The sequence below is a fragment of the Cydia fagiglandana genome, chromosome 17, assembly GCF_963556715.1.
Source record: "Cydia fagiglandana chromosome 17, ilCydFagi1.1, whole genome shotgun sequence".
In the NCBI taxonomy this organism is placed as follows: Eukaryota; Metazoa; Arthropoda; class Insecta; order Lepidoptera; family Tortricidae; genus Cydia; species Cydia fagiglandana.
The window spans coordinates 9,354,229-9,378,612 of NC_085948.1; the positions used below are offsets into that span (position 1 = coordinate 9,354,229).

The 24,384-nt window shown below is 35.8% G+C and overlaps 1 protein-coding gene across 4 annotated transcripts; it reads right to left on the reverse strand.

Annotated features, from left to right (window-relative positions):
* Positions 1–613: 613 nt before the first annotated feature.
* Positions 614–18,290, reverse strand: LOC134672409 (protein gooseberry-like). Of its 4 annotated transcripts, XR_010099341.1 has the most exons (7): positions 9,482–10,018; positions 7,013–7,185; positions 6,659–6,917; positions 4,976–5,175; positions 3,776–4,386; positions 3,308–3,422; positions 639–772 (listed from the first exon to the last, which is right to left on the reverse strand). XR_010099341.1 is itself a non-coding variant. In XM_063530291.1 (6 exons), exons 1-6 carry the CDS (start codon positions 17,717–17,719, stop codon positions 655–657), a joined length of 1,416 nt encoding a protein of 471 aa, XP_063386361.1. In that variant the 5' UTR covers positions 17,720–18,290; the 3' UTR covers positions 614–654. The 4 variants fall into 4 exon arrangements, 3 of the variants coding, with proteins under 3 accessions (XP_063386361.1, XP_063386360.1, XP_063386362.1); XM_063530291.1 differs by lacking the exons at positions 3,308–3,422; positions 9,482–10,018 and adding an exon at positions 17,665–18,290 and having other exon boundaries at positions 614–772; XM_063530290.1 differs by lacking the exon at positions 3,308–3,422 and having other exon boundaries at positions 614–772; positions 9,482–10,017.
* Between the last annotated feature and the right edge of the window lie 6,094 nt (positions 18,291–24,384).

Here is a 24,384-nt window from a genome sequence, read left to right on the forward strand (position 1 = left end):
CACAATTTTGTATAAGGCATTTTGTGGGAACAATCGTGTTTATTGAAACGTGATTTAGTTTGTTAAAATATTAATCGATTTGATATAGATACATTACACAAAAATCACTCATATACGACATACTTAACTAATACTCAACAACTTATTAATATATTTAACAACTTTTTATTTAATCTACGAATACTAGTAGAAACTATACAAGAAATATTAACAATATGTGCACCGAACTGCACTGTTAATCTGTACATCTTAGAACTGAGAAGGATATTGTCAGTTCGAATTAATAATCGAGGAACTCCAAAACTCTTAAGCTAAATGAGAAATTAATTTATTAATTCTATCTTAACCTAGATAAAGCTGTAAATATAATACAATTTATACAGTAAGGCTAATTTAGTCTCACAATTTATTTAAAGGGCATATAACTTTTACACATTGATATGTTACCAAGGCACTATTGATATGTTTTTCGTTTTCATATTATCAAAGCAGCATAGGATACAGACATTCAGAATATATTTGTGTGGAAAAAAATGTGGAAATGGGAAAACTTCAAAAATATCATGTCCATTTAATTATGATCGTTTCCATTGTTCCAAGTAATGTTTTTTTTATTTTATCAGATATGTTTTGTTATAATATTTTTGAAGAAAGTTAATGAACTCTGCCCATATCCATACCGCCGAGTTGTCCTAAGTACGGGTACCCGGACTTTGCCTCGCCGGGCGAGTGCGCGTGCGACGCGTAGTGAGCATTCGTGCCGAAGAATGAACTGCAACAAAGAAAAACAAACGTTAGTTCTCATTTAATAACAAGCGTTTCATAGGAAAATGTATTAAGTAATATTGGTTAAATTAATTCTATTTTTGAATTCAACGGTGGCTACTTTTCAATAAGACACGTCTAACAAAAATATTCCGATTCTCATAATTAAACGTAAAAAGTTACGCGATACACGTGTGTTAATCAATCAAGCTATCAAGATTTAGTATATATTTGTACATGCGAATCCATTTGTCACAGGACTCACAGTGTTAAACCCCTAGCTTAACACTTAATCCGCTTGTAAGGGAAGATAAGTGTTTCGGAGTTTTAGATTATATTCCTTGTTTAAACCACAAATAAAGCGTGGGAGGAAAATAATTATGAATGGATTAACGTATGTCGAATGTAATTGACATACATACGCCGATCAATGAATACCGCTGAGAACCTATCGACCAACGAATTATTATGAACGTGTAATAATACGGTAGAGGCCCCTAATGCCCGTCTATAAATGCTACTTCGTTTTGGCCTACCGGAGTGCGCAGTTTAAGTGAGGTCGGAATGATATGCAAGAGTTATATTTGACGGATCCAAATGGCATTCTCAAAAAGAATTCGTGACTAAAGCGCGCAGTAAAACTGTTTTTTAGTTAATATGATGGCTAATATGTTATTAACGGTCATTAGTGTTGGTTAATTCTTGTCGTAAGAGGTCGAATAAAGTTTTACAAATATTTTAAACAATGCTGCGTGTTTCTCAAACGAAATTTAAATCTAAAATGAAGCTGAAAACTTACTCTAATGATTTCAATTAGACTACGTTTTCTGGTTCATTTAAGGTTTTAATTACCTACAGTCTACAAATAAATACTAGGAAGATAATTGAAACCAAATAGCGCAGACCGTCACAAAATGTTTATTGATATAGGTTACAACTAATTATTTTAATAAAACAACAGTGTTTACTCTAGAAAGTATCTATGTTTTATTACTACAAGAAAATAAGAATTCGGTACTTGTTATTTTGCCTTATATATTTAATAACAACCTAAGAGTAATAATTTATGGTACTTCTTTTAAACGCCCTATAAATAAGTCTGTTCTACAGGTGCAACTCCTCCATATAAATTTCCGTGGGCGATTATCGCGTGAGCTGAGAGCTCGATATCAAAATCGCATTGAACACTCGAAGTCGAACACGCGAGCCGTGTGCCGCAGTTAGGAAGTCGAATGTAAATAGCTGCAGATAAGTTTTAATACTAGGCTCGCGTTAGTTTAATGCTCGGGTTCACTGCACTAATGTCACGTTCGGCCTCTCATTAATTGCCGCTATGCTCTCTACAAAGGAACGTGTGTTTATCCGTGTTTTCCGCCATGAATTGTGGTTGCGAACATTGTTGCTCATAATCACATTTGACCTACGAATGTTGACGGCAAATTGTATTGGTTTGGCCGAATAACATAGACACTAAACTTTAAGAAATAATTAGGAACTCGTATTAAAAAGTCTCTCCTGCTACAGTCTACACTAACTCAAATTGCAAATCTAAAACCTTGTATAGATTCTCGTGGAAGTAAATTTAATTGAAACTTTGACGGATAATGAAATACAAGCTAAGCTGCTACACACCCGGCAGCAAACTGGCAATCACAATCGCTGTTTACGACCAATGACTGTGTTCTTAATTACAAGTTGCAAATGCATTACAATATCTTAGATGACTAAATAACTAACTCCTGCCCTATACAATCATAAAATATAACGATCAAAACACGTAACTTGCTGTAAAATTGTAGAAACGTTTATAAAAGCGCTTAGGTATGAATTTAAATTGTAAATGATTCGTGTACCGCGCGGGGCCGCAACGCGCCATATGGACGTGGGATAATTCGTTCTCCATATTCTCTGCTTTGCATTATATTTTTTGGCAGGCAGAGTAATAAGTACAATGCCGTGCACAATGGAGTTGCGTCAATCAAGCCACGTAAAGGACTAGATAAGACAGACCGCCGAATAAACGTGGCTAACCTATATATTATTAGTGTGTCCGTCATTGTACGCGAAGAGATATTGTGTGTGGTCCAATGTGAGGTTTATAGACGTGCTTTGTCTCGATAACACAGATAAATGTCGTCGCCGTATAGAGTACAAAGCGACAATGAGTATGTCACATTCTCTTTCGACAAATTCACTTTGGTAGTAACACATTCTACGACATACCTACTTAAATGCCTACACGACAACAAAACATGATTCTACCGCCTCGACGCTTTTGCTCTTTCAAATTAACGTCTGACGGCAATATTTTAAATTTTCATGAGAATTGAAATTAAGTGAGCGAAATTTTAATTAAAAATCGATCAAAAATCTCTATAAAATTCGCAGCCCTATGCATTCACGATCAGATTGGCGTATTACGAAGCTCGGGCTGTAATAACCACCCGCGCGCGGATAATGGCCGACTTCTTACACTCTTAATTGATTAGCGGCCGCTCGGACTAATGATAAAGGAAGGTGAAAAGAAATAAAATGGACGCACCCCGATTTGCGATCGAGCTCCCCGCTCCTGATAGCCACCGGTTGTTTTGCTACTCTAGTACCTTCGTCAATGAGTTCACCTATGCGTCTAGTAGCTTGTTCCTCCTCGCCAAACGCTAGTGACCAAAGAAGAAATGATGTCATTGATAAATACAAACAGAAACCTACTTATTACAAAAACAATACTCATATCTGGGATTAGCCTAATGGGTAGCTATTTGTATCGTCAGCTACAAAGGTCAGTTTTTATTAATGTAATTGTATATTCATCCGCACAATCACAGTCAGAATATGAGTAGCTGAGCATCAATCAATAATTCATAAGGCTACCTGCCCGCCGCCGGGCATTATTAAGACGTCATAGTTTGTGTTTATGAATTCAATGTGTAATTTTGTTTATACAAATATTGAATGTGTTAGTTGCAATTTTAATACAAATAATAGATAAGATAAGGGTTAAAAAGCTCACCTATAATTTTCTGGCCATGCACCGACTTCGGCTAATTTGTTCGAGCCATGTCCGCTAAGCTGTCTCGAGGTCCAGTGATTATGTGCGGACATGGCATGATCTTGTTTCGCGTAGTCCCCATAGCCATAAGGGTGGGATATAGGGTCGCTCGGACTCGCATATGTGGGGTGCTGGTAGGTTATCCCACCACTCTGGTTTACTGATGGACTAGAGGCAGTGGGACTCGAACTGGGAGGTGTAGCATCTGCTGCGACTTGAAGAGGCGTGGCAAGTTCGGAGGAGTGGGAAAGCGGAGTCAGGTTTCCTGATGTGAACGAACTTGAGGTAGGAGGGTGTAAGGATGAAGCAGCTAATGCTGACTGACAAACTGATGGCGTCAAAGCAGATTGATGTAAAGATGGAGCCAAGGCGGAGTTCAGAACGGAGCTTGAACCCAGTGCGGAGGAATATGACTGCTGCCAAGAAGCGCACTGAGCATTGAAGCTACTTGGAGGTTCGTATTGCTGGTGGACTGACGGGAAAGCGGATTGTAAGGACATCGTATTAAAGGCACTGAGTTGTTGAGAGTTGAGTTGCTTGCGTAGACGAGCTCTTCTGTTCGAAAACCATACCTACGGAAGAGAAAATTCAGTTGAAACACACACTGCATTTACCTGGCCTTCGCTAAACCTCGTAAAAGGCACTCATTTAAATTAATCCACTTTAGTCAAATGAAATTTGTCGTACAAGATAATCCCCCGAGGCAATCGCTTAATAGATTTCTACCAATTTGAGATGCATCGGTTTGTTTATATGCTCGCATTTCATTTATGTTCGCCTTATAATAAAACACTTTGCTAGTATTTTGTTTTCAAACTGTATATTTACCGAGTAGCGCGAGTGAATAAGAATGACGGTTAAGTTTTTAATAAAAACTCTGTTTAAAATTAAATTGTAATGATACAATAAAAAACAGAGGAAACAGTAGCGGCGCAACATATGGTAGCTAGATTACACGCGTACATTATAATTAATTATCAATGTAATTACGTCATTTTTTACTATGCTCTTGCCTTAGGGGCGGGAATAGAATGTGATCCACAATATGTATTATTTATTATACTCATTCATTTATGAAATTCAAAATATATCTTTCTTCTGTTCACTCATCAGATTAGGAGAGTACCTACTTATAAAACGGTTTGTTGGGAAGCTACATACCTGAACTCTGGCTTCAGTTAATTTGGTTTTCTGAGCAAGCTCTTCCCTGGTGTAAACGTCGGGATACTGGGTCCTTGTGAACGCTCTCTCCAAGGCTTCGAGCTGATCACCAGAAAAAGTTGTTCGAGATCGTCGTTGCTTCCTTTTTAACGTAATTCCAGGTTCTGATTCAGTGTCGGAGTCTTCGCAAGATGAGGGTCCTTCGAACAATCAAATAAATTGCTATCAGAAAAGGTCGTCCAAAAAACCTAAAGGTTATTTAAATTGTTGCCAAATTGAGTTAATAATGAAAACATTGAAAACAATTTCATGTTGTCATAAATCTTAACTTTCTAACGTTTCGTAATTTTTCTGTTGTTTTATGTCGATTATCGTCGCGCTACCGCGGGGACCACACGCGGTCTTGATTAAATTAAACGTAACCACATTATAACAGCTAGTGAGTTTTTTTAGGCCTTTACAAAATTACATTACGTCAAGACGTTGAATTAGATTGGTAAGCGGCAGATGACGTAGATTTATAATTTGATTCGGTTTGGGAGTGAGTGTCGGGAGATGCGAAAGTGCAGTACATGGTAATATTTCAGCGTAAGGCTCGTGCGAGTTGCAAGCCGACCGTTAACTGTCGTCACAGGGCGAGCACGAACCGCAAATTTTCAATACGCGCTTGGCAAAGGCGAATGGTAAAGGGGCCGCTTTTCCAGTGTACTTTAGCCGCGCACAACTTAATATGCATAATCTTATCGCGCGCAGAATCTCTCCGGCGAAATCGCCGTCGCCGAACCGGGATATTAGGAGCGCCATTTTATATTGGATAGCTATACGGCACAAGACGTGCAGTACGGACAGATTGTCGTAATGCAAGCCCCGCGGCCAAACGCGATGGGATAATAACAGCTTTGGGTACTAATTTCATTTTTATAACCTACAATTTCGAAGCCGACACAAGGGGCGCTGCCGTGGCGTGCGCCCGCTTCACTTTTACCTTGATTATTAACTTTATACGCCATTTTGCGAAGTTTGCAAACGTTCCGACAATCTCATTATAGGTATAAATTTATAATAATAGTGGGCTTTGAACTAAATTAAGTGATTATGGGCTGAAATGAGCGTTAAGGACTACGATGACACGGCCAGTTATTAACGCATCATTAGCTCGAAGGTTCCGTCAGAGTCGGAAACTTCTCAAACAAATTAGTAAATCGCCAAGGATTTCTGCATAACTCTCGGTTGCTAAATGAAAGGAGCAATAAGTTTGACCTAACTAAAAATAAGTACAAAAAGATAGTACGCAATATAGCTAGCCTTTTTATATAAAAAGAGGTGAGTACAATAGCGAACTCGAGTAATAAAAAGTTTTATGCAAACACGCGCAGGAAGTGTTCCCTTCAAACATCGGAACGTGCGAAACTCGGTCTAGTGCTTAGCGCAGTCTACATATGCGAATATTTTTATCATGAAACGAATCGTATTTTTAAACGATTACATAGATTTTCACAATTTTAGTATTTAAATAAGTAATAAGCAAGCTAGTGTCCTTAACGGGTAGTTGAAATTCCGATTGTAGCTACTTGAAGAAAAAAACTTATTTTTATTTCTATTTTCGACGGGCGCTCAAATCATAGACAAATCACAATTATCATTGCAAATTGAGACAAATCATAGGTAAGTTTGTACACTTACCTAGAATACCATCAATGCTGTGATTTCTCCTAGGATCTGATTCGTCCCTTTTGCCTCCTCTTATAAGCCTCGATATGGAACTGACTGACGGTGCAGTGTTTTTATCACAGATTCCTTCTTTTATAAGTTTATCTCTAATTTCCCAGGAAAATATACCTGGGTTTTGTCTCTTGAGCTCTTCGATCCTGTTTTCAACTTCAGGCGTCGCCACTCTCGGTTTAGATCCTCCGATCACACCAGGGCGGATGGAACCAGTTTCCTGATGACAAAACAATACATATTAATTTATCTGTTAAACTATGTCAAGTCCAACTCACAGAGATCAAATCGTGAAGAAACTCTTTCTGTGCTCACCTGATATCTATTGAGGATCTTGGAGACGCATCCGTGCGAGACGCGCAGCTGGCGTGAGATGACGCAGGGCCTCACGCCCGCCGCCGCCATCTCCACGATCTTCAGCCGGATGTGATTGGGAAGAGGTCTCCCGTTAATAAAAACCCCACCCAGTTGATTCATTCGACCTTGACCTGAAACAAGCAACACATATTGAATCTGATTCAACAATGTCTAGCATGCCTGTAATTTTCTGAATGAGATAATTAAACGGTAAGTTGAAAATATTTTATTTTCATCTGTAATGCAGCGTAAAGGATAACAACAACAACTACTACACACATGAGTTTATAAGGGCGTATTTGCAACGATCGTCTAACAATTTAACGTTCCATTTCATGTGTTCTCAAGCGAGAGTATCGAATTTCTTTAACACGAATGCGGTGAAGCAGAGGCCATAACGTTTTTCTGATAATTTGGAATCAAGATAGGTATGTTAGATTTATTGGTTAATTAACTAAATCTTAAGAAGTCTTCTATTAAAGTCCTAAATTGTTTCTCTTTACAAAAGTTAGCAGGTAATTATTTGTATACTATGCAAAAGTAAGCCTTTTGTACTGTTTATTCTAACTACATACATCGGTACGTACCCGTATAATGAATTACTTAAGAACTAATATTAAGGTGCATTGAACACTAATTGCTAATAAACCCTATGGGAAACGGAGGTGAGTTAAAAGTGTCGCTATTATAATCGCATCACGCGCTGGGACCACCTATCGTCAAAGGACGCCGCCGCTCCTTGATTTTTGCAATCGCATTGTGAACTTCTATTGAGATGAGTCCCAGATCAAAAAAATATTATACAAGAAACTGGGGTAAATTGTGCTGTGAATGACTTGAAGGACTAAGGGCTTGCATGAAATATTATTTATGAGGCAACGTAGTATGATATAAATTATTCATGCAGAAACATCGTTTCAATTGATTTCACTACTGAACTTAGTAAATCGGTTTCTTACGCTTTAATATTTAGACAATACATATGGGAGTAATAAATTTTGAATTAATTAATTTATTAGTGAATATATGTAGATACTATTGTCAAAATTATTGTAAAAGCTTTAGGCACTCTGCCAAACGACTCATTTCATATATTACACATGCAGGTTTAATTAATAACTAGAGCATTACAAAGAGTAGATTAATAGCATCTAATTTTTCTAAAATATCCATCCACCTACCCTAAATTTGACGGACAACGTATCCCAACAAAAAAAATAACGGTGGCAAGTGGCATCTTCCACTTGTGAAGGCATTTATAGTTTATCAATTTCAAATAATTCCACAAAGGTGCCGCCTCGTGTAAAGCCCTAGACCCCTGCTGAGAACCACCAATCAATTAGACAACATGTCAACAAGTATGTCCTTTGATATGATATACCGAGGTGTCTGTTCAGCAGTTAGACAACCAAGTATAAACCGTAACGCAAACAACTTATGGTCAGTAATTGGAACAACCAAAATATCCCATTTGTAGCTAAAGGAAGATGACACAAATTCCTTTTTGTGAACTCTAAACTGTAAATCTCAGAGTTCATTGTTGTGTGGCAGAAAGTGACCTTTTCAAGCCTGCTGGACTCTCGTTCTGCGAGTGATCCTCTTTTTTTGTCGGACCCCGCAGACGCTGCGGTGCCTCGAAAGCCTCGTGTTTTTGAGCGTTAATTTTATGTTCCCGAAATATTTATGACGCATAACGCGTTCATAATAACCCCGCTATACAAATGTGGGTGGCTTTGTAATAATGTATCACTTCATTATAATCATTATATTTCTCACTCTTGCTAGCAAGGAGTGATAACTGATGCAATGTGTGTAATTGTAACAATGTAATTGTTATGTAGATGAAATGTATAATTGATACAACATTGCACTTACTTTATATGTTAAGGTTAAAGAAATACAATTCTTTACGTACATATTTATAAATTGTGTTGTCTATTATTATACTACATATTAATATTAACGTTAAAACCAATATATATTATGTACATAATAAAGAGAATATACCTAATAATACTATCGGTAGCCGCCGCAGTCAATAGGATGGAATAAAAACGATATAACTTTACACCTAGTAAACGCTTTCATATCCAAACAGGATACAAAACGAACAATTGACAAAAGGCACACAAGCCTCTAAAAAAATCTATTGTAGGTACAATGCGTAATACAGTTCGCAAACATAGTAACACTATTATCGCAAAAGGAGGCAAAGTTAACAACAAATTCAAACATTCATTGGCAACTAATCGTCCGGAAGAGCTTTGCGAGCATGCACAAGTTGGCCGCGATAAAGGCCGCTACTAGGGTGGCACCAATGTGGAGCACCGACATCAACAATTCAACGAACAAAAAATGCATGTTAGTACTGTTAGTAGAGTAGATCGGTTTCCGAAAAAAGTGCGCAACGTTTCAATAGTTACTCACGCGTTTTATTCATCACAGGACTTCCCTCTGTGGCTTTAAATAACACACTAACAGTTTTCCCGGCTACAGATATCGGAATGTGGAAAGCATAAAATTTTCTCACAATCAAATAATCTTGTTGCAATTCGTTCAACTGCTGCATTCTTGTTGAGCTAAATTGAAACAGAGTCAATCATTTAAACTTAAATGCAAGAGCCCAGGCGTGACGGAATAAATGAAGATTTTGAATTCACCATTGGCGTTTCTGTGTCAACTTTAATTAGCAATCACACTTTTATCAACCTCTGCATCTGGTTAATTGCGGTTGTCATTGGAAGGGTCGAGATTGGATTTCTTTGACCTTCCGGCATTGCGTAGATTTTCGTTTTCAATTTGATCGAGTTTGATTTGGTAATCGTCTTAAAGAGTTTCACTGCGCTTTGTTTTGCGTTAATTGGTGTCAGTGGCCTTTGACTAATTACTTTTGCCCTTCGCATTGATTGCAGCCGTAATCGAAAGCAACTGTATTATTTGCGCGGCTTCATAAAGTTTAAACTGCAAGCTGCCGCAAGGTGATAGACATGGTGCAACGAGTAAGCTCTAATTCCATAAGCAGACAATTAAAGGTGTCTGCTACAAGCTCACAATTAGGCAATAATGTTATACCTAAATGTAAATAATAAAATATTTAATTAGAATAATATGTATGTATGTCTACGTTTTAGAAGGTTTCGTATCAAATTGTAGAATTACTTCCGATTACTATAGGTACAATTTACAAATGCGCCGTATAAATACTCACAATAAACGTCTTGTAAATTAATTTACCATGTGGTGTGTGAACGCTAATACCTTATACAATTTATTCTGCTGCTTCGCGCCAACAACGGTACAGTGATAGTTTGTTGTGTTTCAAGTCGATATCGTGGTGTGTAAATAAATCGTAAACCCCGTTTTCACAATCATAATATGTTTCTGCTTGCAAATCAATTTCACGTAACGACATTAATATGCCTACAGTAAAATTTATATGACGTTTAACGTCTCATGCCACGCCGCTTTCTTCCACATGAGTTGCGCGGACGATAACCGCTCGTTCCGCTAACGCTGGTCATAGTTCAAGGCACTGAATTAACGCCGTGTGGAAACGTGCGCTTGCACAGCCTAGGTACGATGTAAAACATGTAAACTGACTAGCTAATTTAAAAATATAGGTAAGTTATGCAACTTATTTTTAATATTTATATTGCGTGGAAGCATTCTGAAAAAGTCTTTTTTTATCCGAATGAAATATTGATGTAACTAGCGATTGAAGAGGTTTACCTAAAGGTTATCACATTGCCCATAAGCAAGCAAAAGTTATTGATTCAATTTTACCTCACGTACCTAAATTCATAGCAAATTGTGTTCGAATAAATCAAGGAAAAAACAACATATTTCAATATGAGAACTAGGTTTATCATGCCTGGATGACAATCATGTTTCGATATTGACACGAGATTTCTACTCCGTAACCTGTTAAAAGTCATCTATAGACTAATAAAATTATCTATTACTATCCAAAATCAAGCAACAATGAGAAGAAATGCCATCTGAATAGGCTTTCGAATTGGGCGGCGTCGACAAAGGCTGTGTCATTCCATTAAGCCTTCTTCAAGAGTGGAGGCCTGTGTGGCCCGTGGCAGCGCGCGCGCCGCCACAAATGTAGCGCGGTCGAATATCAAATCAGTTCTATTATACTTTCATACTGAGCATTTGACAACCTTTTTGACGTATTGGTTTGTGCAATCGGTCACAAAGCGGTCGTTCTACGGCTCCATACTTTGTGTTTCCCCCTGTTCTTTATTTTGCTAGTTTTAGCATGGTGCATGAGAACCTACAAACTTTCAAAATAATTGTCTACCTTCAATCATTCACAAATGAAAGGCATAGGTACAACCTTATCTACTTCCTAGCTGAAATAAAAATAGCTAAAACAAAAAGACAAAAACCTCGCAAATATTTTTACATCGCAATAATAACTTGAGATAAAGCAAACATTAAAATGCCCTGCCTACTTAATATGATTTACCTAATATTACAGCGCGTTTGCCTCTTACAAAGACACTTACCTGTTTATAACATACATAGATAGGTATAAGTAGTAGGTAGGTATGTGTAGAAAACTACACATACCTGTAGAAAACAACAGACTCAGGTGGCGGCAACCGGTAAAGACAAATATTCTAATAACCAATATGAAATGAGAGTGCCTCTCCCATTGAAGTTGCTACATCTGTTCAAACGAAGCAAAGCCTTTCGGCAACTCGAGCTAGAACCGACCGTGTATCTTACCTCTACGCAATGAATGGAACAGAATATTTTATTTCAGTACACTGGCGTATGTTTGAGAATGCCCTGTTTGACCTCATTCGTATTCACACCGAGTTATGTACTGATTTGACGGACTCTTTTCTTTTCTTGTTAGAAATGAGTCTTTTGAGTCAAGTTGCCGCTCCCAGTCCATAATGTAGTCGCTTGATAGTACTTAGATAAATGACTACGGAAGCTAAGTGGACTTAATATTATGAAACTGCTTGTATAATGAATAATTAATGCCCTTTATTGCCTCGCTTATTGAAAGTAGAGCAAAGCAAAGCACGCCCTGTAGCATTAATTTAAATAAGTACCAGGGTACTGAAATTTCGACTTAAGATATACAAAGAGAATATGAAGTTAGGTAAATAGATAATATAAAATTTATTTTGTTTCGAATAAAATACTAAATACCTCTTTGTAGCGGTAAATTTAAAATAAAAGTGTGAAATGAGTTTATTTAAAAAGGATCTAATAAAATCACAATCACCAACAAGTGTTGTATTGATTATCGCTAAAACGTATAACTGCAGAACGGCTATCGTTTATCGCTCAGTGAGTTTTCGAACCCTCGGGTAATTGCAAAGAGTTTATATTTTAATGGAACAATGATACCCTGATCGATGACCGGCCGTGCACGTGAGCTATTTCGCGGTAACCTACGCCCCCGCCGAAGAAAGACGCAAGTGTACACTATAATATCTTAACAGTTATTTTCTTTGCCACAAGAAAAGTACAAAAGGGTAGCAGTTTATTCCCGGGTATGCCCAAATTAAAATAAAATTAACATTGTTTATTGTGATGAGGCTTGACATGTATTAGTATGCAAAACATGCATGCAATCATAGTATGTACAAGGAAGTACTATTGTACTCTAATTAAACTATACTAATATGATATATTAATCTCAATATTTCCGTATTACTGCAAGAGCGGGCTGAGCGAGTGCGAAAGGGAAGTGCTGACATCGCGAAATATGGGAAAAGCTGGCGGCAATGGAGATTTTGATCAGTTAAGCCTCGGCGCATTTATCAGATTTGCGTCGTCTTTAGCCATCTTATCGGTAATCGCTATGAAATTTATCTTATTATGTATCCAGTTTTCTAGTCTCCTATATAAGCAACCACTTGCTAATGACTAATGCCACAGAATGAATAATAGTACTACGTACACACGTACAGAAGATTCACTCTAACAAAATGCGTCTGCTACGATTATGACAGATATGACCGCTAGGTGGCGACAGCGCCACGCGCGGCTTAGAGTGACATTCCATTTCCAACTGCAGCTGCAATACTGTTCTTTTTACTATGAAAATTGACAATGACAGCGACGCGTTTCCATAGTAAAATGAACAGTATTGCAGCTGCAGTTGGAAATGGAATGTCACTCTTATGGCTACCTGTTGCAAAGCGATGAAATCGCGGAGTGAGCCACGCCTGCTAATGCCACATTGGCTGTCAATTTGTTAATTATTAAACAAGTACCTAGAAACCTCAATTGGACTCATTCTTCTAATCACGAAATACATATGAATTAATAAAAAAAATGTAGGCACTAATAAATTGGAGCGAGCTCCTTAGCCTAATAAATTGAAAACACTCCCAGTAAGCATTCGTAATATCCTAATATCAATTTGTTTATTAATAGATCGTCATGAGTAATAGCAAGTAAGCGCCCCGGACGCCGAAGGCCCGAGCAGGCATTTCGCCGGCCGCGGAGGGGGCGGGGGGCGCGTCATATTATGCGGCTAAAAGAGCCTGTCGGTGCCTTTGATCTGCGCGGACGCTGTGTGCGTGCGCCGAGATGTGCACCGCTTGTCGGCCCTTGATATGAATGTGACTAAACTTTGATTATGGTACTGAACTCTTTGTAGAGGTCAATTCTTGTAGATATGTAGTTGATTAATCAGAAAAATCATATCATTTCAAGAAATGCTTTTTTTATTAAAGTAGACAAATCAAATCTGAGTCCTTTTTAGATCAGGATTAATATGTATGCATTGTTTATATGTACAAGAAGAAGTTTGAATATATTAAAACTATGTACTGCAAGAAGCATATTAGATATATTACAAACGGGTCACTCACGTATACTGCAAGAGGATTAATATAGTTAAATATTCCCTAGAATGTGTGGTAAATTACAAGGTGCGCATGCGCAAGTTGCCGATCAGTATCGCGCATCAGCGAGTCCGTCACCTAGCCCGAGGCACATCTGATTGCGCCGACCGACCCGCGACCGTCATCGAATGCATTATGCGGTTTTGTGTCGATTTAACTCACATTTAGGAATGTCTCATTTTTAATAGAGTCCTTTTCTTCTTACTCTGTTTAGGAGTTTATCTTACGACGATTTCTTAATTAAGTATAAATTGCTTTAAGCAGTTTAGGTGATTATGTAGGTACATTGCATAAAGAGTTTTAAAAATCCATCAACATTTTCACACAAATCATTGATCATCGCATTTGCGACGATAATCTCCTTCGGCTTTGCGTATTAAACAAATGTTTTCTGACATCAACAGCGCATCAGAGCGGCCGTGTGACACTAATACCGACTTACATCCAAAAGTCGTATAAATTGGAGTCGAATTATAAATTTAAACATTTTTAATAACTCGAAAGGCTGACCGCCCGGCGCGCGTCTGATTGTGACTCACATACATAACGGATAAGTTTTTAATCATCTAGATGTCCGTTTAGTAATTAGTATTAATTAGTTATTGTGGCTTCAACGTCCATTATGAAAAAAGTCCAATAGATGTAAATATACCTATAAATCTACTGGCCATTTTTCATATCTCTAATATATAAATCTCTGACATTATGATAAGTAAATAATATAAACAATAAAACAGTAACCTACACTATGACATATTTATTTTAAACAACTTTATCCACTTTGTACCTAAGTACAATTTTTTTAAATATACCTAAGTATATTTAAAAAAATGTTTTTTTTAAATTGAAATCATTAATAAAAAATAAGTTTTGATAATTATGAAAATACTTGACTCCTAAAACATTCCAAAGATGACGTAGAGTTGCGGAGAAAAAATGAGTTCGTCGGCATTCTTCAATAGCACGCGCTCTCTTTCTTACTTAACCCTTCTTGCATTCATTCGTCCTGTTCTGTTTTTAATTTAGCTTAGACGAAACAGGTCATAAGTCGAAGTGACATTTTTAACAATGCAGTCGAAATGTTTTCGTATGGTAATGATTTATGTGTAAAACCGTCAGTGCGAGTGCTTTTTGGAACAGTATTCGTTGTTATTTATACGCGTTAAACCTTTGAAACAATCTTTAAAGTCCAGCCGCATGGAAACAATGGAATATTTAATTTCTGAATACCTATAATGTCCAGCAGGTTGCAACGAACAGTACTCACCTAATGCGCAGATCTAGCACGACATTTTAAAAGTGTGAGAACATAAGCTTCCGTTTCGTAGCAACATAAAGTAATAAATTTAAAGGGCCATAAAAAAACAACAGTCCCAAGTCTGAAACGGTTATTCTTCAAACCGAACTGTCGTCGGCTGTCATAAAAATATCGATACGAAGAAAGGACATTTGAAAACAAAAGAAGCTCAAAATTTTATGCGGGGTAATAATTTCTTTTAAAACTAGTTATAAGTTAACTGAGAGAAACATTCTTAGTGTTTTGAATACAAGGAATAAACCCCGTATAATTGTCTGATTTCAATTTGTTTTGTACTCTTGAATAACTGTACCAATTCTAAAGTCAACCAGAAAATTCGAATTAAATTAGAATTATAAACAGTTTAGTAAATCTAGTACCTGATTTAAGTGAATTGTTACCCATAGTAAAAATAATAATAATTATGTGATCACTACTCAAAAGATTATAGGTATGTGGGATGTAGATGTAAGCCAGAGAAACCGATATATAAAAATGTTTATTTCAGATTAGGATATCTTTATTATTAGGTCTAGATATTTTTTTTAATGTAGGTTTAGTCGTTTAATAATTAAGAATGGTGATTTGAATTATTATGTATAATAATACCGTTGTCAGGCTGGTGACAGGTGACAAAGTTAACATTAATGTAGATATTATGAAAGAATAACCAATTATTATCCAACATACCTAACAAAAAATAAAATATACCTAGATTTCAAGAAAATAATATAGGTAAATAGTATAGCTACACAGAGCTTCTGATAAGTCTGTTATAACACTTAGGTATAATAATAACAATGTGTTAACTATACATTATTACCAATGATGATTGCAATCAGCTAAAGTTTTGGATACTACATAAATATCGAAATATTTAGATATTCAGTGTTTATAATAACATAACTAGATCAAGATCAATCGAAAGTTGAACAAAGCAAATATTACAATAGGAGTTCGTCTAGTTCGTGACAGAAATTCTTTATTGAACTGGAGACATTTTTTTTTTCTAAAGCGTGTCCTTGGCCATTTCGGATCGGGTCTAACGAGGTTGAGTCAAAGAACAATTGTTCTTAGAACAGCTTATTAAATATGACAGAAAGCGCGCGAGGATGAAATATTGCTATATTGCTAGTAATAAAAAGGGACTTGGGGTTTTAGAATTCCCATGATTCTAATCTGATGTTTCTTGTTGCGCAAGATGTTGACCATTTTACATTAAAAATAAATGTCTGTATTTTAATAGTAAGTACCTACCCGTTTAATTTTTCCTTTATACTTTTATATAGAAAATAAGAAAAGTTTGTTGCAGGTGAAATGACAAGTAAAAGAGGTAGTGTATAAAATCTAGTAAATACGAATACGAGAAGGCAGTAACGGTATGTAAGTAATATCATTAGTATGTATGTAGGTGTATATTACATTTATTGACATTTAAATGTTATGTAATTATAATAATTATGTAGTTACCTACATGTAGGCCGGAATAAAATTTACAGTTGAGTACTTATACATATGTACTTCTTTTTATCCAAAATTAGGTAGGTACCATATTTATTTATGTATTATAAGCGTAACCTAGTTAACTTCGTATATTTATTTAGTCTAAAATATTGAATAATTAACTATTCCTTTTTGTGTTAACCATACATAATTTTATAGCAATTCATGAATAATGTCGTTAGTAAATTTTTATATTAATTCTAATTACCTATACATAAAAAGATAACATTATATTATAGTTGTTAGTCATGCCTAAAATGAATAAGATAAAATAAATAAGGTACATACATTTTAGTTCAATTAAATAGGTACTTAAGTATTCATTATTTGATACTTGAATAAAATATTAACTCGTTAAACAATATCTAGCGGATCATTAAAATCATGACATTTGTATCTGAGCAATTGTTTCAGTGAAGTAAGATTTTGCGTAATACGTATATGGTTAATTGAATGTAACATATGTATATATGTACTAACGTAAGAACTAACACACATTATTCACTCCGTTGCAGTTATCCCACATAATCATTTAGCCAAACTGAAAAAGCATGTTTGTGAAAGTACCTAGCTAATATTGCAATATTTAATATAAAACCAATTATACCCAACTAATTATTACACAACTGATACTGTTAGAAGCATACTTTTTATTTCATCCTTTTCAATCATTGACAGTTAAGTATTTTTGTAGAAAAGTCACCGCTGCTGCACTTAAATGGAGTTTGATGCTACCTATCATTGGAGAAGGGCTGACATTAGTACCTATTGTATATCCTATAAAACTAAGAGTTTATTCGTTCCAACCCAGTAAACCGATTCATGCTATGTAAAAACACTAGAATCATATAAAAATAAGTCAAGTAACAAAAATTTCAGTTACATATTTGAAAAAAAAAACGTTTATCTGCAACCCCAAAACTTACCTTGAAAAGAATATCCTGTGAAGTACGGAGTCATGTTCAGAGTTGAAACAGCCATCGACGCCAGAAACCGCAGCGAAGACGCAGGGCTCACAACAGATCAGTCCAAACACAAAAGTCCTGAAGATCACTCTGGTCTCACTATCACAACTTGCACGCTGACATGATAACCTAAAAGAAACGTGTGTCTAATCCGTGTTGCTTTGAAGACAGCTCGGTGCCCACTGACGTGTGATGTAAAGATGTATTTCGACTCTCAAGTGTAATCTTTCACAATCAACGGTGCAACAAAAAATGATCAAACTGGCCGCCTCCGCAGCCTTCCAAACCCCTCCGTCCGAGCACTTGTCTCTTTCTGACGCCCGAACTGCTACATCGGCCAGAATTGACCCGATCACAAATTCTTCGTTCTTGGTCTAAATTTCTTCAAATATCCCTATTACTTCTTAAGTATTCTTCAGCTGGTGTAAACTATGAACTATTTCTTCAGTCAGTTAGACTTTTTTTGGTGCTATATATTCTGAAAATGATATCAAAATTTACAGCGGCCGGTGAGAGAGCGAGACGGTACGAACGTTGGGATCCAGTGTCTTCAAAGCGAAGCGCTTACATTAACAATGTGTGAGTCGCGCCTGAGTCGCCGTTCCGTGACGAAAAACATGAGGCGTGTTGCCACAACGATCTATGCCTACAGCGGTCGCCGATTGGTCAAAATTTGTTTAGGGCGGAGTTTTGGTGCACACTTTGAAAATCAACCGGTATTTCTGTGTGAGTTAATTGCATTGTTGATCTGTGTTCGTGTTGAGTACCATTTTATTTCCAACGTAATAATATTTTTCAATAATAAGTTACTTTGAGGCATACGTTTATTTTATATTAATTTACTTGTACATATCTATACAACGGTTGTTGATTAAATAATAAAAAAATAATTTTAAAAAATATACAAATAATCAAAAGCCCACTAATTTAAGAAAAATCTGATTAAGTATCATAATTTTACTTAATATTTTTAATTAATAACTCCATAAAGCGGTTAGATGTTAACAATACATATATACATACATTATATTTTTATATTACCTACAAGGACATTTTTACGCAATCGTTCGAGCCCTACGGTAAGCTCAATAAGGCTTATGTTCTGGGTACCTACTAGACAACGATATATATAATTATATATGAATACATAGAAAATATTCATAACTCAGGAATAAATATTTGTGATAAACACACAAATAAACGCCCTTACCAGGATTCGAACCCGGGACCTCCTGCTTCATAGGCAGGGTCACTACCGACTAGACTAGGAGTCAGTTTATTAAAATTTTGACATCACCTACTAATAGTTAACCACGTTAACCCAATACAAATCTAGTAGTCTTTAAAATCTAGTAAGAAAACATGAATATTAAATCTTGTAAGATTGCATAAAGTTAAAAATTCATTGACAGATTTTAACTAAAAAAATCACTAATATTTGCCAAAATTTCAGTTACTGCCGTGTCCAACGGAACAATTTTCAATTTCAATCAGGTGAGCGTAGGCAACCGGGGGCTATAGGGCCCGATTCGGATTTTGAAATAGACATCTATTAGATATCTTTTAGACATCACTAAGGTACGATAACGATATGTTTCAGATCTAACCTGTCAAATTTGATATTTGCGCGATTCTGGAGATACTCTTGAACGATTTCCACAGAATATGACTTAGAGATCCAATTGACATCTAATAGACTTACTCTATCTAACGTAAAAGTGACATTGTTTGCCCGAATTGCGCTGCAAAAGAGAACTAGTTGATATCTAAACTATAACGTATCTAGAATGGATCTAGTACGTGTCGTCTCTTCTGAATATCTTGAAGTTCGAATACGGCAGATATTGACAGCATGGGAGGATAAAATCCTCGTTTTAAGGTGGAATATTCAATTACGAACCTACATTTATTTCTTTTTCTTATCCAAATAAATCTGTATAAATATTACTTTAAAAACCAACGCTAATTATTGTAGTAAAAAAAACACTTGAAATAAAAAATACAAAGCGTTATTAGGACAAATAATCATAATAACAAAAAAACTAGAGAATACACTTTACTATACAGATCCGCATCTGTACTCTATCGTAGATAACGAGTCAGCGGTAGTATTTCTTCACTTTCTTCATTAACTCTAATGACGGAAACATCTATTGTTTTTGCAAGATTGTTTTATTTCAGAATGCGGAGAACGTCGAAGGCCATGTTTCCCAAGCATAATGCACCGTTGAGCTGAAATTGCAGTTACGTAATTTTTTTTCTGGTGAATACCTAATATCCGGTTCCCAAATTATAATTCACGACTAGACACAATTTAATACAAGTAGGTACCTATATTTATGTTAGTTACTACTCGTAAAATTGAAACATACAGGATGGCCAAAAAATAAGTGCATTCCCGTTGCCAGGAAGGTTTTGGGATTATATTGAGCAACTTTTACTATAGGACCAACCCCGAAATAACGAAAAAATAATTTGGCTGTTTGTGAAATGATGATGATGAACAATTCAAGCTTAAAAACATATTTAAGTGATATCATTAATACATTCAACAAAACAATTCTGCCATATTTAAACCAAAGTAGAAATAGGCCAGAACAAAAGATGAAGCAAGAGTTTGCATCATCGTAGAACATGTTTCGGTCGCAGAAATCGAAGCAGAGGGCCTACCGCGAACCACGTTCGACGTGTTGCCTCTCTGTTGCACTTGTAAAATCGTACGTAAGTGTGACAGGGAGGCAACATGTCCAACGTGATTCGCGGTAGGCCCGCAGGTCATCCGTCCGTCACGACATCATGAAAGCAGCAGCATCTACGTAAAAAAAGGATAGCAAGACATTACAACAATTTGTATGCATTAGAACAGGCTTATGTAGATGAATGGGCTATTAAAGAGTAATAACTGTAAAGTTTGTCTCCGACGATAGTTGATGGTACGATCCACCTGTTGTATTAGGGTTGGGTCGCTCCCAAATACCTGTGTTTGGGACCTACCCTACTGTAATTAGTAATAAACGGAACGGAAATAATATTTTATTGAATCAAACAAAAATCGAGTCATTTACACAAGCCTTGAGACTCTCAGAAACATTTTAATTACAAATTTGCGAACGCTTCATCGCTCTTACAAAACCCTTAATTTGCCGTGTTGATTGTCTCTTTGTTAATAAGTAGGTAGGTACCTATGTTTAAGCTTTAACTCATTTTTATTTAGGTACTATTGTGAAATGTGTTCACTGAAGTCTATAGATACCAAGTCATAATTAATTATTACAAACCAATTACAAATTATAGAAAGCTTATTAGTAATACTTTTATTGGAAGAGAATTTTTTTTTTGTGAAATTATTATTCATTGAATATTATTTGTGCGATACTACAGTTCACAGAATATTAATTTTAACAATTACTATTTTACTAAATTACCTTCACATACTCGTACCTAGTATGGAGAAGAATTACTCCATTAGGAATTTTGAATAAAATAAACTACCCAATTTTTACCATTGAAAAGTATCAGTCAGTGGCAATACACTGCTGTCTTAAAATAACGTTGATGATGCCCTAATTAGTAAGGTATCGACATTTGGACATTAATCCCCTATTTGAACAGAATAGAAATGAGTAACATAAAGAAATATTTATTACATTCTTATTACGTAGGTATAGCAACATATATATTTAAGTAAGGCAACATCCACAACATGATCGACACCCTGTCATAATGGAGCTAGAAGGAAAAGAAAGGAACTTATAAAAGTTTAAATTATACCTTATGTTACATGTACCGTAATTTATATACTAAAACTTCTTTATGTCAGTCAAAGTAGCGCAAATAGAAAAATATATCAGACCCACGTCTCGACCTTTACGGATGATCCTAAAATAACAATGTCCCTTGAAGATTATCTCCCAATTATTCCTCTCTCGAGCAAAAAGTGTCCTTTGCTTTCGCTGGCAATTAGTTGACACTTCACGCGCTATTTAGGAGCTTCATACGAGCGACGCTCCTCAGGCGCAGTTGACAAAAAAGGCGTGAAATACGCGCTGAAATCGCTGCGTACGCGCTTCAGGGACGATTACACCGCAAAGACACCGCTGAAGTGGCGTTCGCGATGACATACCGCACACGACGTTGGGAAGCATGTTTCATTTTGTTTAATTTTTGTCTGCGACTCGGCCCCATTCGAACTTTAAGATACGTCAAATATTACGACTAGATACGGGATTAGATACATCAGTGTCAAAAGTGACGCTTCTTCAAATAAAAACGGCACTTTTGACACTAACATATCTAATCCATATCGTATCAAGTCGTAATATTTGACTAAGTATCTTAAAGTTCAAATCGGGCCGCCTGTTAACAGTGACAAAAATAAAATTAAAAAATAAGTATTTTGTAATTTCCGAATGTTAAAACATCATTGACAAATCAAACTGTAACATAACTACGTAATATACCGGATGTGGCCTTTAATACGAGCAACTTTTAAAAATAACTTGTAGTTTGATTTTTAATACACTTTAAAGTTTATTCTAAGACGCAATGTATTGCGATTTTTTGTTATGTTTAAGGCATGACAAGCAACGTCAATATCGTCAAAAATAGGAAGTCTAAATACTTCATAATTTTTAAAAGTTGTTGAACAAAAGTGTCACCGTTTGAGGAGTACAATCTATGTTTCATTATTTGCTCATGTTTCAGGCCACACCCGGTATTACAATGATTTCCCGAGTTAGGTTTTGGTATTCGTGTTCAATTATTTAATAAAATTCCTTATTATTGAATAATAAAAAAGTTTCTGGCAGATATGCTCTAGGGAGGTCTGACACCAAACCTCTGTATAATTACACAAACGATTCCTACTCACGCAACTTCACAAACTCGTCCTATTAGATAATAGTAAGAAAATGATTTACATATTAAAATGAGAACTTGGGCAATCAATATTAGGCATCGTGATTGCACGGTTGGTATAAATGTGAATCTTTCTTTTGTTGGTCCATCATCAACCTATTTGAAACCTTAATTGATCTTGTAAGACCGCAAGAAATAGATGAAGCTTCAAGAATGAAAACACAAGTCTATAAAATTTATAAAGCCGTAAGTAAGTAAGTAAGTTGTAAGTGGTTTAAATAAAACCACTCACAATTTAAATCTCCCTACCTAATGAATACCATCAACATCATACGTTCTTAAACATGAAATAAAATGTAATAAAGAAGATTAATTTATAACTAGAGTAATAATTGAAAACTGCATTTTGATAGCCTCAGCCATCAAATTCTTGCAAGTAAATCCAATGTACAAACAAAGTGCAAACGTGCCAGTACAAAAACGCTTATTGTCTAGTTTAACCGGGTATCACAGCGTATAAACGGCCAGTGAGTCATATCGCTAAATAAAACGCCATTTTTTGTCCGCTAATGAGCGGGCGTGCCTACACTACAATAACAGAACTGAATACAGATGCGTTGACTTGATCTTGATATCGATACCCTGATTGGTATTGTTAATTAATTATCCATAAGACGTTACGGACTAATAATGTGGGGAAACAGCAGCAATAAAGATAGAATCTTCAGATTACAAAAAAAACGCATTCGTTCAATTTACGGTATCAATCAAATGGAATCATGTGGACCATATTTCATTAATAACAGAATACTTACTTTCCCATCACTTTATATATATGAAGTCTGCATATTTGTAAAAACTAATCCAGATTTGTTTCCTGTAAAAAAAGTCTACTACTCAGCCAATCCGAACCAAATACATGTATGACATAATACGCGCTAACCCTAAATCGGCACTCTTTTCAAAAAGCGTTATATGTATGAAATTAAAAATATTTAACAAACTTCCCACAGACCTTTGGCATCATTACCTTTCAAAAAAAGCCTGTTTGATTGGCTAATCAAATAGTGTAGTATAAATGACTTTTTACTGAGCTAGTACACATTATTCATTATTATTGAGTCTATCTAGCATAGTTTATTGTTATTGAAGTTTAAAAATTGTATTTAGTTCTAAGACAACTTACCAATATTGTACGCTTTTGTAAGGCAGGATATGGAGAACATAAATATTTGGTACAACCTTTGTATACCTCACCCATTGCCATACACTAAATAATTTTTGATTTTTTTGAAAAAAAAAGATACAGAATATTTGAACTTTACCTACTAAGTTATATACAATTTTGTGTCATGCATGGAAATTACTAGGAACAAAATAATGTGCGTTATTCATTTAGTAATAAAATGTTAAAACACAAAAATAATATTCGCGATCATACCCACTATCAATGAGACAATAATAACAGAAAAATATAAAACATATACGCCATAAACTTGCAAAAAGAATGCATGTAAAACGCACAATGTGCGTGACGCACATCCCCTTTAAACAAAAAAATATAAAAATACATACAATTTCAGTCATAAAGAGCTCTATGAACTCAACTCATCCTTACTTCTATCCTCCTCCATCCTCATGCTAACTCAATCGACTAATATCGGTTGTTTGTTAATGTAGGCACATTATGTACACTGGCACAAATGGGGAAGAAGTATCTCTTGCTTGCAAATGTGAATACTCAGATCAGGCTATTAAGCCTCCTAGAAAACGTCTTAGGATGTCCAGTAACTATAAATACGCCAAAAGTGCAGTCAAACATTT